Source organism: Phacochoerus africanus, chromosome 3 (genome assembly GCF_016906955.1).
Source record: "Phacochoerus africanus isolate WHEZ1 chromosome 3, ROS_Pafr_v1, whole genome shotgun sequence".
Classification (NCBI taxonomy): domain Eukaryota; kingdom Metazoa; phylum Chordata; class Mammalia; order Artiodactyla; family Suidae; genus Phacochoerus; species Phacochoerus africanus.
In genome coordinates, this window is record NC_062546.1 from 196,793,108 (window position 1) to 196,808,388 (window position 15,281).

At 41.1% G+C, this 15,281-nt stretch overlaps 1 protein-coding gene across 15 annotated transcripts in view; it reads left to right on the forward strand.

Annotated features, from left to right (window-relative positions):
• The window catches only part of LOC125123624 (nuclear body protein SP140-like protein), a 63,640-nt gene that overhangs the window by 39,162 nt on the left and 9,197 nt on the right, over positions 1 to 15,281 (forward strand). For all 15 annotated transcript variants that reach the window (XR_007134098.1, XM_047773708.1, XM_047773714.1 and 12 more), the window contains 6 exons: positions 4,327 to 4,395; positions 6,510 to 6,596; positions 9,620 to 9,694; positions 11,235 to 11,339; positions 13,105 to 13,247; positions 14,728 to 14,775. Coding sequence is in view for 14 of the 15 variants with exons in the window: in XM_047773708.1 (XP_047629664.1) it covers positions 4,327 to 4,395; positions 6,510 to 6,596; positions 9,620 to 9,694; positions 11,235 to 11,339; positions 13,105 to 13,247; positions 14,728 to 14,775 (527 nt within the window). In the remaining variant the exon portion in view is untranslated. The remainder of the gene's footprint in view (positions 1 to 4,326; positions 4,396 to 6,509; positions 6,597 to 9,619; positions 9,695 to 11,234; positions 11,340 to 13,104; positions 13,248 to 14,727; positions 14,776 to 15,281) is intronic.

Below are 15,281 nucleotides of genomic sequence, written 5' to 3' on the forward strand. Positions count from 1 at the left end.
TTTTAGCTTTTCGAGAACCACCCCCCAAAACGGTTTTCCACAGTGGCTGCACCAACTTTCATTTACACCAACAGTGAGTGAGGTTCCCTTTTCTGCACAATATTGCACAAATTTGCTATTTGTGTTCTTCTCCATGAGAGCCATTCTCAAAGGTGTGAGGTGATGTCTCACTGGGTTTTGATTTGCATTTCTCAGATGATTAGCGGTGTTGAACATCTTTTCATGTGCCCGTGAATGCCAGCACTCCTTTTCTTCATGATTTGAATGTCTTTTGTGTCTTTTTCTGTATGCACAGATCTGTGTCCGACACAACTCTGAAGTAGAGCACCAACACTTTTTTCTTCACGATTTGAAAGTTCTTTTGTGCCTTTTTCTGTATGCACAGATCTGTGTCTGACTCTGCTGGTCTGTTTATTTTTAATGTGGTACCAAGCTGGTTTAATCATATTTTAAAGTGAAAATTTCTATTCCTACTCATTATATAAGTATATTTTAGCCAAGAAAAAGTAAAAAATATATTGAGAAGCAACAGAAAAGTAGATCCCACAAGTTCAGTAATTCTAGCCTGCTCACTGTGCGTGAATTTTAGAATCAATCAAAATTTCCTCCAATATGTCCCTAATTCCATTGGAACTTTGAAAATACATTGAATGTGGAGATTAATTTGGGTAGAATTGAGGTCTTTACAAGAATGAGTTACTCATTTATTCAGATCACCTTTTATGTTCTTCAGCAATGTTTTAGGGTTTTTAAATAGGTCCTGCACATTTTTACTTTTCTTGTCTTTATGGAGCTATACTTTCACATGATGGCATCCATCACTATTGAGGTATGACTGGATAAGTTTTAACAAATGTCTGTGGTCATGTAAATGCCACCACAATCATCACTTAGGACATGTCTATCATTCCCAAGAGGCCATTTATGTCCCTTTCTTCGCCTTCTAGCCCTTGACAACAGCGGATTGGTTTTTATCAGTTTAGGTTTTTTAAAAATAAAATTTCATATAAAGGAATGTATACAGTCCATAGTTTTGTAGTGTCTGGCCCCTCTGATTTAGGATGATGCTTTTGAGGCACATCCACGTTGGTGTGTGTGTGTCAGTAGTTATTCCATTTTTGTTGCTGAGAAGTATCCCGTTATACGGACATACCATAGATTGTTTATTTACTCACCTGCCAATAGATGTTGAGCTGTTTCCAGCTTTTGGCTATTTCAGATAAGGCTGCTTGTACATTTCTTAGGTAAATACCTAGGAGCGGTTCTACTGAGTAACTTGAATGTATGTGCACTAACCCATCTTCAAGTTTGAAACATTTCAAAGTTGCAGATATCAGTACACTTCTCCCCAAATAAGTGTATGGTTGGTGAGTTCTAATAAATGCATTCTCCAAATTCTTATCAGGATACAGAACGTGACCATCACCCTGGAAACAATCCTTATGCCCTTTCTGGTACCTCTTTACCCTTCACTCATCAGTGGCAGCCATTATTCTTATTTTTTTTCATGATAACTTAACTGACTTGCTTTAAAACTTTAAATAAATGTGGTTTACTAAGTAGGGTACAAGGTATGACAGTACCACATTTTGTGTATATTTTCTTCTATTGATGGATACCCCCAAGTGTTTCCAGTTTTTGGCTAATGTGAAAAAGCTGCAATCAAACTTTTCATTCAGAAGGGTCAGATACCAGGGGAGCAAAGGCATTTTCATAAGATATAGCCAGAATTAAATCTGAATCCCCTAGGGACTCCAAGCCTGTGCCCTCCAGGCAGGTTGGGGAAAGGATGATGCATAATCCCCAAGAATGTTCTAACAGAATCCTGAAATTTCAGAACTGGCCTATATACTACCATTAATCTCCCACCACTTTTGTCCTGCTCATTATCCAGGAAGGAGCTGATCCCTCTCTGGGGACACCTGCCTTCAGTGACCAAAGAGACTTACAAAAGTGTGTGGACAGGAGACGTGAGGGATGTAGGCTAGACAGTCAGCGCATTGTGAAGAGTTTTTTTGATAAAGGATACATCCTTGTCAGACTGCAGTGGTCCAGGCAGCCAGGCTCAAGCTACCCATGAGTTTCTAGGGTCACAGTGGTGTGGCCAGAGTCAGCTGGTCTATAAGCTGAAGAGTAGACCATGTTGAGGCACTACCCATAGATCCAAGAGGGGCTTAAGGCCTGGTCAGGGTGCCAGGGCCAGGCAGAGGCAAAGCCGCTTGTGATGTGACTCCCCCCACATAGGACAAATGGGTCAGATTCTAGCAGAAGTCACGAACCTAGCAATCAGCCATAACCCCTGCATCAGAATCATAATGTCAGCTTCCATTAGTAGAGACCGGGCATTTCCATGAGGAGCCCAGACTGGTCAATCAGCACCATAGTTTGTTTCCCCAACCACTGCCCCAGAGCTAGGTGTCCCTACTCTGCCAGTCTGTGGTTTTCCATGTGGCACACCAAGCATGCAGTCGTGTGCAAAAACCCAGTCATCTGACTTCTGCTAACTAGAGGCATGATCACATCCACTTTTGGTTCTGCCAAGCAGGCTCTGAGTTGCAGCCACAGCAGCCCAGTGGACTTCGACCGCCTCAGCTAAGCATCAGGACATGGGGTGCAGGTCTGTGGGGGAATTTTGGTGAATTGAAGACCCCAGCAAGGCCAATATTTGCTTTAGGCTGTGAAGTAGAATAGAAAGCCAAGTGCCATTGGGGCCAAGTCTCTCTTTTCTTTTTAAAATTAAAGTATAGGAGTTCCCATCGTGGTGCAGTGGTTAACGAATCAGACTAGGAACCATGAGGTTGCAGGTTCGATCCCTGCCCTTGCTCAGTGGGTTAACAATCCAGCGTTGCCGTGAGCTGTGGTGCAGGTTACAGACGCAGCTCGGATCCTGCGTTGCTGTGGCTCTGGCATAGGCTGGAAGCTACAGCTCCGATTAGACCCCTAGCCTGGGAAAACTCCATATGCCACAGGAGCAGCCCAAGAAATGGCAAAAAGACAAAAAATAAATAAATAAAATGAAAGTATAGTGATTTACAATATTGTTTTAGTTTCGGGTGTACAATAAGGTGATTCAGTTATATATGTACATATATCTGAATTACAAGGTTGTTACAAGATACCAAGTATTGTTCCCTGTGCTGTCTAGTAAATCCTTGTTGTTTATTTCATATATAGTAGTGAGTATCTGTTAATCCCACACTCCAAGTTTATCCCTCCCCACTTCTTTTCCCTCTGGGCACCATAAGTTTATTTTCTATGTCTATAGGTCTCTTTCTGTTTTGTAAACTAATTTCATTTGTATCACTTTTTTAGATTCCACATGCAGGTCATATCAGATGATGTTTGTCTTTGTCTGTTTTACTTCACTTGATATAATAATCTCTAGGTCCATCCATGTTGCTGCAAATACCATTATTTCATTCTTTTTTATAGATGAGTAACATTCCATGGTGTATGTGTGTGTGTGTGTGTGTGTGTGTGTGTACACAATGGAGTGTTATATATATATACACACCGCATCATTATCCACTCATCTCTTAATTGCTTTCGTGTCTTGGCTGTTATAAATAGTGCTGCTGTGCCCACTGGGGTCCATGTGTCTTTTGGAATTAGAGTTTTCATCCTTTCCGGATATATGCCCAGGAGTGGGGTTGCTGGATCATCTGGTAGCTCCTGCAGTCTTCAATATACCATTTCCATTTGAAGAGCAAGGCCTTTTGGCCCTTCTTGACTTGTAAGTCAGGACTGAGTTACCAGCCCAGTGCCAGTGGTCTTCCTACTGTCACATGTTTTCATATCATTCACGCAAAAGCGAAACACAACACAAAACCGACTGTGACTCTTTAAGTCCTCTGGGGATTCCAGGTCCTATATTAAACATAAGTAGTAGGATTTGTGTTATAACGGTAAGAGTACAGAGATTTTTTAATGGCAACTCTCCACATCAAAGTTGAGAGAATGCCTCTCGACGTCAGCGCAGTGTATCATCCACGTGCACACTTAAATTTACTTAAAAGCAAAAAAGGAACAAATTGACATATAACCACAACAATTAGCATTCAGTCTAGGATGCCAATGGGAGTTTATTTTCTTTTTGCTTTTCAAGGGAAGGTCATCTCCTATAGTCTCCCAAGTCTATGCAGAGTAAAATATAACTCAAAATCAACCTTGCACTGCTACACTGGTAGTTAAGACATTTGCCCCATTCTTGTGAACTTAAGTCTGAAAAAAATACTTGAAAACTACTGGTATATAAGGGTTTGGGAATTACATTTACCACTCTGAATAATTAACTTTATTATCTTTTTTTTCTTTTTTTTTTTTTAGGAAAAAAGAAAGGGCATTCCTGGACAAAAATAAAAGGGGGAAGCATCTATCAAAAACAGAAGCAGCAAGGTGAAGCATTCCCTGCTGTTGTGCTTATAAGGCACTGCTTTCTGGATTCTTGCAGCTTGCAGTCTCTTGAAGACGGTGAAAGTTTCCTAGCTACTATGTCAGTTAGGATATAGGCTAAGACACTGTAACAAAGAGGCCCCCAAATACAGTGGCTTCCACAGAATAGTTTATATCTCAGGTGTGTAAAAGTCCAGAACCAAATGCCATGGGGCTGATAGGAAGACACAGCCATCCTCAGAACATGGCTTCTTTCCTAGGTCAAAAGACTATTATTAATTTGAAGAGTTGCTCCAAAAAAAGTTAAATGAATAAAGCAGACTGTGTGTGTGCATGTGTGTATACACATGTGGTAAAGAAAATATACATATAAGCATATATATATTTGTGCAGATATGGTTTTGTATCTCTTTGGATTTCTATTTGTGCCTATTTATTGATCTATATAAAGGGAGACATAGATATAAAGAAAAATCAATGTCAGTATAGCCATAAAAAATTTGTACTTGGTCTTTGGAATATAGCTGATGTTTACATTTTTACTTGTGTTTTTTTAAAGGTATGTGTGTATGTTCCAAATACTAAACATGTTCAACTATTGTAATGAAAAAAATGTTATTTAAATTGTAAAATATGCAGAATTCCCATTGTGGCTCAGTGGTAACAAACCCAACTACTATCTAGGAGGACTTGGGCTCGATCCCTGGTCTCACTTAGTGGGTTAAGGATCCGGCGTTGCTGTGATGTGTGGTGTAGATTGCAGATACAGCTTGGATCTGGCATTGCTATGGCTGTGGCGTAAACTTGCAGTTACAGCTCGAATTTGACCCCTATTCTTGAGACTTCCATATGCCTTGGAAGCGGCACTTTAAAAAAAAAAAAGTAGTAAAATATGCAAAAAGAAAAGCCTAGGAGGGTATTTTGGAACAAGTTAATTGTGGCTATCTCCAGATGGTGATGTTTCATGCATATTTTCTGAGTTTCCAGCAAAGTGCATATATTACTTCTAATTAGACCCCCTGAATCCTGTTTATTTCAGTAGTGGTTTAAGGAACTCTTTTCCTTTAGACAATGAGGGCTTGACTTCATTTTTCACATGACTTCCATTTTTGAATTAATAAATCTATATAATAATATTTTATAATCCAATTAAAAATTAATTTCACCAATCTGTACATTTCATGTTCTTGCCAATTTACATTGCTGCCCTATTAGTGAATGTTGACAGTTTTATTTATAAAAGGAAAAAAAGTGGTTGCATCCATTTTAAAATGGTTATTTTCTAAACACCAAACATTTGGATTTAATCATTATAACACTTCTTTTTAATTAAAAAAAAATTTTATGACCTCACCCATGGCATATGGAAGTTCCCGGGCCAAGAGTTCCTGTGTGACCTATGCCACACTGGATCCTTTAACCCACTGTGTTGGGCCAGAGATTGAACTCATGCCTCTGCAGAGACCCAAGCCACTGCAGTTGGATTCTTAACCCACCTTGCCAAAGCAGGAACTCCCATCGTAACATTTTTATTCAGGTCTATGTGTCCATAGATAAGTTCTAAACCATTTTTCCCCAAAGTATAATGAAATCTTGTATGTAATTTTTAAAAATTTTTTCAAATGATTTCCATCATCCCTCATGAGTAGAGAATGCTCTGATCACCTGCTTGACATCCCTGGCTATAACTTCCCTTCTTGTCTGAGCATATAGTGCAACGGCATTCAGAATTCAAACAAGTATTCCTTCACTTGCTTTTGGGGGGGATACTACTGAACTGACTTCTATATTTTCAACGCATATTCACTGGAAGATCAATGTATTTTATGCATTTTTACAATTAGCCGTAAGGTACAGTATTGTACATTGTAATGTACGGTTTATAAAGCATTTTTGAAAAACTTTAGCACTTGATCTTCACAACAACCCTATGATGAGCTGGAGCAATAGTAGGTCTATTTTATGGAAGAAGAGACAGGGACAGAGTGCTTTTCCTGGGGCTCTGGCTCCTAGATGGTGTTTTGTCCACTGTATTGTACTCTCATGAAATTCCTCCCTTGCTTTTGGTCTCACATGTCAGCCGCTCATTGCTAAACTCTTTATTTTCTTCTGCCTAGACCCCGACAACAGCACTGCTGCTGGCCGGCTGGTCGTGAGAAGAAAGAGGGTGAAAAAGCATCTGGAGGACCCTGCCAAGATTAAAGGTGAGAGGAAGTTTGTGCCACTGTTTTTTACTTTGCCCTGGGAGTCGATAGAAATTTTACTAATGTTTTGAGGAACACAGATCCTCCTTAAGTTTTTACTGGTCAGGCATAACCATCAGTGTGAGAGCCATGAAATCTGGAAGCAAATCCATCTGGAGCCTGGATGATAAACTGCATTTATATCATAGGTCTTATTTGCTCAGGACCTAATTTTTTCCCCTATGAGTTTTATTTGTTTTTCATGAAAATTCCTTTACCTTACAATATTGGTTCTTTTTTTTTTTAAATGGCTAGACTTTATAAATTATAAGCAGAAAGCAAGTTAACTCTCTCATTGCCTTTCAAATCTACTTTCTAGATGGGTTTTTCCTGTTTTGGGCAGGTGATAGAGCTTTCCTATTCCCTTTTCACAGGAATAAGAGTCTTCTTCCATTGAGAGTCCTTTCCAGCCTGGTATTAAAACTTCAGTATTTTCTCTGACCTAGAGCAGCTCCCCTCCTTCAGAGCAGACCTGAGCAACTTTGGTCTGGAAGACCTGCAGTGGGGAGGTGACATGATCAGCTCTTCTCTTATTCTCTCTTGGCGCTACTCCCACTCATGAGCTGCTGGTTTGACCCCATTTGGGATTGGGGAAGTGGATGAAGAGGAGAGATGGCTTGTAGAGGTATCTAACCTGACAGGCATAGCCATGAGGTGACATTGGATAAGGACAGTGCAGGATCCCTAGCTCTTTTCTCCATGCACTGCTTTCATCACCTCCATGGTGAGGGAAGACATGGAGTGAAGAACCAGCCTGACTTTTGGGGGAAGGAAATATAGGCTGGATGTGAGTGAAGATCCAGGGCCACCATAACCTATTCCACCAATACTTTGTATGGGTTCATATGGGTTCAGTGCTTTGCCTTTGGATGGGGGGTGTCTGGCAGTAGGGCAACCAACTCAACTCAGTTTGCCTGAGACTTTCCAAGTTCTGCTACTGAGAGTCCTTCATCCTGGGTACTCTTTAGTCCTGAACTCACTGGGGCAGTTGGTCACCCTTCTTGGCACTAAATGAATTGTTCTCAACTGTTGGGACTTAGTACTACTGAGATCTTGATAAAACAGTATGAAATTTAAAATTCTGTGACATTTACTTCTAGACGTTAATACCAACCACAACAATTTTTTTAAAAAAGAGAACCTTAAATTATAATCTGACTGCCACAGTATTGATTAGGGTTTGTTATGAGGTTTCAGTGTTATTAAATGGGTATGACAGCCTAGGGACACAGAAATCATTAAAGCCTGCCTTGTTCTGCCAATCAGTTTTGAAAGTAAATATAATAGTGCTGTATTATGAATTAACAGGCTTCAAGCTTCAAATATCATTATATCAGAAGCTCCAAAGGCAAGAATGGACTTCAATGTATTTCCTTTTTCTCTTTACAAATATTTAGACCTAACAGGTTTGATGAAGGGTAAATCCAACATACCTGCTAGCCAGGAAAGATATAAGCAGAGAGCGACAGATAGAAAGCAAGAAAGAACTCTGTATTTGCTAGACCATCTAAGATTGTGATTAGGGCTTTAGTGCCAAGCTGCGCTGGAATCTATGAAAGGCAAGAATAAGATGCCTGGATCTCTTCTCATTGAGCTGTGAGCATGCATCTTTAGAAGAGGAAGGAGACAGGAAAAAGAGACAGAAGTATCCTTGTCTTCCAGAGTATTCCACCACTTTGGCATCTTGGGTGAGAGCAGAGGTGAGGGGAGCCTCAGAGAGCCATATGTGGGTAGATATGGCTCCTTAGCCCGTGGCTATTAACACCCACGTCCTCTACTTTCTTACAAGTTTATAAATCTCTGCAGACCTCTTGTTTGAGCTCCCATCATCTTGTAAATAATAATAGGGTGATACTTTGCAAGGCTGTGACTTTTCTGATCTTCTGATAAGGTCTGATTATCAACATTTTCCCATGGGGCCATTTCGATCTTGAAGAGATGAAAACCTTCTCAGTTAACAGTTTAGTCTACTGACCGGAAAGTAAGATTATGTTGCAAACAATGAGTCCACTGTGGGTTTGACTGAAGGAAAGAGCCGTTTTACTTTGCGTTCTGATACATGCTCACCATCTGCTTAGAGTTTACAGCACTTAGGAAGGAGCTGTCTGGAAAACAGTTCTTCGTGAAGTCTGTATGACCCTACCCAGCACCACCAGATGGTGGTCACTGGATGGGGAGTCACTGAACACAGAAAAAAGGAAGTGAATTTTCCTCTGCCTTAGAAAACAAAGCACATGTGAAAGAGAGCAGACATTGGGATGCATATCCACAGTCAATTAACTTGTAAATGGAAGAACATTCTCTGCTGCAACAGCTGTCAAGTCATCTTTCATTACTATTTGAAACCAAGATTTTGAGGGACTCAATCCCAACCCTTCCTCTGTCCAGCCTTCTTGTTAGTTTCTTGGATCCCAAGATCGTTGCCTAAACCCCAATGAACAAAACCCTTGGTCACATTAACTAACATCTTCAGCACAAATGTACACGTTACTTCACTCCAGGTTATGTAGATGCCAGGTGTCTCCCCTGTGAAGCCCGCCGTAGGGTATCACAGAAATTCCTAAATATCCCCGTCTTGCCACAAAAGGAAACCTGAAATGTCTTCACTTGATTTTGCAGTTTTTGTCTCAACTTCCCCTGAATATTTTGGTTTCTATAATAGGCATAATCATTACCTCGACCTCGTATTTATGTGGGAAAGACCAAAATTAGTAGATGTGCCATTGGCATCTCTTAACACGTGGTTGCTTGAGATATAAATAAAATGCTGATTTCAATTATTTGTTTTACTAATGTGGGACTATGAAAAGTAAAATATGAATCTAAGATTAGCCATCTAATTCTTTGTAGCTTATGTATTTTTCTTTGTGCATTCGACAGGCTTTTTGGGGAGTTACATTTCAATGGGCATTCTGAAAAGCACTGCTATATGTAATGCAACTTGTGTGTCTGTGACTGTGATTATGTTTTTCTAATTTTCCCAGGGAAAAAAAGAGCCAGACCTAGACTCTACTTTACTCAGAGTGACAGAGCCCCACAGAAAAGAGTTAAGAAAAGAGGTAAAGAAGGGAGTTCTCATGTGGCTCAATGGAAACAAATCCAAGTAGCATGATGCAGATGCAGGCTGGATCCCTGGCCTCACTCAGGGGGTTAATGATCCGGCGTTGCTGTGTGCTGTGGTGTAGGTCGCAGACTCAGCTTGGATCTGGTGTTGCTGTGGCTGTGGGTGTAGGCCAGCAGCTGTAGCTCCAATTCAACCCCTAGCCTGGGAACTTCCTTATGCTGTACCTGCGGCTCTAAAAACAACAAAGGGGGGGGCGGGTGTGAAGAAAAAAAGGAGAATATACTTTCAATAATGATGCAGCAGAAATTTGCCTTTCTCCATGTTTTTACTGATAAACCCATTTCCCTAGTTGCTTAACGTAGCTTCACTAACTGTTGGAAAAGAAGATAATTCCACAAACAAGTAACTTGGTGACAGCTCTAAACCCAACCCTACAGTGATGCTGTCTTCACTGAACTGATAACTCTCAAGCTGGAAATTGTCTGTTGCCATATAAGGGCACATATATAATCCACAGATTTATAGCTGACCCTTCTCTTGGTACACAGAGAGTCAGAGGTTCCACACCAGAGGGGCAGTGGAGTGGTGGTCAGAACTCTGTGTCATCCTCTTCTCCTGTGTAGGCTCCAGCCTGTCACTTGACCACTTTTGTTTGTTTCTCCATTTGTAAAGCAAGAGAGTGAATTAGCCCAACACTCCTGCTCAGTCCATCCCAGTTCTACTAATCTACCTTTCTCAGAAACTGGACCACGGACAGCTCCTCTCTTCCCATCATAAGTCTGCAATGTTGGCTGGAGGGGCAGCATCAGTTTCACATCCTCCTTGAGTTAGGTCATTTGAAGACCTCTCACCCCTGCTTCTGTGGAATAGGTCTCCAGCATCCCTTCCCACCCCCATGCAACTTGAAGATTATTTTAGAGCCTCCTTAACTCCTCTCTCAGCTAAAGAGAATAGCTGAGGGAGAAGTGCAGCAAAGCAGAGAAGAAGGCAAACACCACTTCCATTAGGTTCCCCCATCATTATCCACTCTCTGCTCACTCAGTCAGGGCCCAGAGAGGGAGGTACAAGTACAGTCTCTCACTCTGCTCCAGCTACCTGACTGCAGTGAAATAGTACAGCTGCAGATCTCCCTTCATAACATAACGTGGCTGTGTGTTTCATTGTCATGTAAGGCACAATATTGCCAATCAACTGCACTTTAATTTTTTAAAAATGAAAAAAGAAGGTGATACACCTTGTAATATGTATACCAGAAATAATCAATGGAGCTGACTGGCTTCGCAGTTAAGATAGTTTTATTGAAGCCTGCTTTCTCTGCTAATGCCTTCTGTTTTGTGTGAGATTTGAAGGATGAGATGGAGATAGACATTCTGTAGTTATGTAACAAAAATGCCCCTTGGAAGAAAGCCTTGACTAGAGATTTGTGGAATGAAGCTTTCTAGGTTCCTCCATACCTTCGCAGGGACAAACTTGGCATGGGAGGAGGGGTGCGTGTGCAAGTGGAAACAAAACAGTGAAGGAATCTTCTCTTTCAGGGTCAAGAAAGTACAGAAGTAATAATGTGGATTTTCAAGCTCAAATACTTCCTGTGACCTGTGGTGAGGTGAAGGGGAGGTTACATAAGAAGAAACTGAAAAAAGGTGGATTTTATGTTCTACTTTGCAACTCTTCTCTGAAGGAAACACAGGAAGTAACGGAATGACCCCTGCAATTGACACATGGTTGAAGGAATTGGGGCAGAAGTTTGGCTCGAGAGAGGGAGGAAGAGATTCCTAAGATGACACGTTCACACTTTAAGAGATCATAATACATATTAGGTGTTCACTCCCATAAGGAAGTGTCCACGGGGACACTCAACAAACCAAAGAGAAGGAAACCAGAAATTAAAGGAAAGAGGCCCTCGGCCTCCACCTTCACATCGTCTCTCCCTCTGCATGATCATCCCCAGGGCAGGTGCTCAAGGCAGTGCAAACAGCACAGCATTTAGAATCAGACCACCTGCGTCCCAGCCTCAGCCATGCCGAGAGGGACAGATCCATGAGTAGAGAATGGGAGCTTTCTCAGCCTGAAAATTTTCATCTACAAAAGAGATAATTAAAAACCTGCCTCTTGGGATAGCTGTGAGGAATTAACTTACCTTGAGATGAAATATTTAGACAGCTTAGCTGAGATAATATTCACATATCATGCAATTCACCACTCAGAGTGTACAATTCAATGTGAGTTTTGTTTGTATGATCACAAGATGTACAGCCATCAACACAATCTAATTTGAGAATATTTTCGTCAGTTCATCCTAAAGGAAACCCTGTATCTATTAGCGGTCGATGCCTGGTCTCACCTCATGCCACTGCCCAGCCCTAAACTGGGTGAATCTATTTTCTGCTCCACGCATTGGCTTATTCCCATGAATTGACCTCTTTTATATATTTCACATAAATGGGCTCATAGAATATGTTCCCTTTTGTGACTTGCTCTCTCATGTAGGTTTTTGTTTTCAAGGTTCATCCAATGTAATAGTGTATATTAGAACTTCATTCCTTCTTATTGTTGAACAACATAATATTCCATTGTATGGATGCACCATATTTTGTTTATCCATTCATCAGTTTGGATTGTTTCCACTCTTCGGCTATTATGAAAAGTGCTGCTTTGAATATTCATGGGGATAAGTCAAGTGGTGGCTCAGCAGGTTAAGAACCGGATGTAGTTTCCATGAGGATGTGGGTTTGATCCCTGGCCTCACTCAGTGGGTTAGGGATCATTGCTGCAAGCTGCAGTGTTCATCACAGATGTGGCTGGGATCTAGTGTTGCCATGGCGGCGGTATAGGCTGCCATCTGGCATCTGCAGCTCCGATTCGACCCCTAGCCTGGGAACTTCCATACGCTTCAAGTGCAGCCATAAAAAGAAAAAAAAAATCACTTGCTTTTCCTTTGTAGGTGATTTTGAAATACTTTTAAAAGGTTGATTTATTTTATTTCTTTTTTTATTTCTTTGTATATATATTTTGTTTTCTACTGCACAGCATGGTGACCCAGTTACACATACATGTATACATTCTTTTTTCTCACATTACGTGTTCCATCATAATTGACTAGACAGAGTTCCCAGTGCTACACAGCAGGGTCACATTGCTAATCCATCCCAAAGGCAAATTCTTGACTTTTAATTTTCACTCTTTTTTTGTTGTTGGACAAAGGTTAAAGAACTGTTGCCACAAAGCAGTAAATCCCCTTAGAGGGATTTACAAGCTAGGTTTGGGGATTCTGAAGCCTAAAAGGGGAGGCCAGACTCTCCTGTTATAAATCTTGAGCCCAAATTGGGTGAGTCCAGATCCAGGGTGGTGGGAGCCCAGAGTCTGAAGACAAAGAGGGCTGAGGATTAACTTATCCCGATCTTACAGGCATCTCGGTGAAGTGTATACAGAGTAAGAATGGAGAGTGGTTCACCCCCAGGGAATTTGAAGTCCACGGAGGCTGCACTAGGGCAAAGAACTGGAAGCTGAGTATTCGCTGTGGTGGGAGAAACCTACGATGGCTGATAGAGGTATTCCAATGACAGGGGATCTGGGATTTGACTTTTCTTGTTGCACCCTAAGAGTGAGAGCACCGTTTGCTCACCAAATATCTATTGAGCTGTAGCTAAAAGCCTAATGCCTTCTGAGTTTATCCCCTCACCTGGGGAGAGGTGTTCCATCCTAAGCTCAGTATACAGAGTACATCAGTGTTGCAGAAGGGGCTCTGTCAGGATGGATGCAGGAGCTGGGAGGAGGGAAAGGTCACTCTGACTCGGTCACATGCAGAAGCTTTATGCACTGAGAGAAGAAGACAGTTTATGATCAAACAGGTTGGAGGAATGTACTCTAGAGAAAGAATGGTGTGAAAGCCAGAACCACGACTAAAGGGGCTCTTTGGATTGAGGTGGACGTATCGTGTGTGATTAAGCATAATCCATCAGTGATGGAGCATGATAATGTGAGAAAAAAGAATGTATACGTGTATGTGTAACTGGGTCACCATGCTGAACAGTAGAAAAAAAAATGTATTGGGGAGTCTGTGAAGGGGTTGAATGCCAGGCTAAGGTGTTTAAACTCAACACAGGCCGTGAAGAATCACTGAGGTCTTCTGACATGTGAAATGATATTTTTTTTTCAAATTGGATGACATTTTATGGATTTCTGGATGATAGTCTCTATAGGTGAACAGTTCAAAATCATTACTCTTTGATTTTCTACCTGCAAAACTGGCAGTTTCACAAGGTTTAATGTGAATAATTTGAGATGGGTTATTTATAAAGAACAGCTATTTCTGAGAGCATAAAGCAATTCAAAGTTGGCGCCTCACATGTAACTACTTCCTCCGATACCCACATCTTACTTATTTTGCATAAATATTTGTGAAATGACATATTTAAAATAGTACTTTAGATGACTTCAGTGTCTTTCAGCCCAAGAAATCCATACTCCACTTGCAAGGCTCAGCTCATGTGTCATTCTTCTCTGAATATCCCCTGATTGACCTGGCCCTGGTCCTCCCTTCCCTGGGCTCCCCAAGTCCACTAATAAGGCCCTTCTTATACTGTTTTATTTTTACCCTTCTGTGCATTCTGTTTTTCTCACTAGAGCCCTCTAGGGTTTGTCCATCCTTACGTGCCCACGATTGTCCAGAATATCTGACGTCCAGTAGGCACGGCATAAACATGTGTTGATTGACCAGCCCTAGTGTGTGGACTCAAGCTTGAGTGACACTGGTGGGAATGGAAGGGAGTGAGAGACAGTAAAGAGATTATGAAGGAAATCTCTTAAAACTTAGGAGAAAAGCACAAGAGGAAAATATGAACGTTCCAAAGATAATTTTTCAGCTACCATTGACTGAACACTAGAAGGAGCACAGATGAGAAGAGGGAGATGGTTTCTCACTTTGGGCTGCCAGTGGGACACCCAGGTAGAAATATGTGGGAGGAGGTTGGAAATGCCAAACCCACAGCCCCCCCCCCCCCCATATACTTGGATCTTTTTGTCTTTCAGAAAGGATATCTGCCCAAGCCTCCAAGGAAATATTTCAGGAAAAGAAAGGTGATTGTTACATAACTTTCTACAAGTTCTCATCATATAACTGATTTTCACATGCATAGTGTATTATTTTTGGGTTTCTCAATTGGGTAATTATCATTAAACTTCCTCCAATACCCCATTCCCACCTTTAAAATGTTTTTGGCATGCAAAATATTCAGTGTTGCTACTTTGAACATTACCTTGTATTTTCAGCAAGATCTTCTTTGAATGGTAAATTATTTGAGATGGAGGTGATAAGGAGCCCCCAGAACAGACTTTGTGGATGTGCTTTAGCTAAAGATGCAGACATCATAAATGAGTCAAAGTTGTAAAAGCAAACATGATTCTGGAATGCACACAAATATGTCATGATAAGGTGATGTGGCCACCTCCAACTCAAACCCAGATTTTTAAAATCGATGTTACTATTTTTTTAACTTAAATGAAATCTGATGGGGCAAAAGTTTGTTCCCAGTCATTCAGATGCTCCCAATCTAAGATAGTCAATCTTGGTCCATCTATCATTT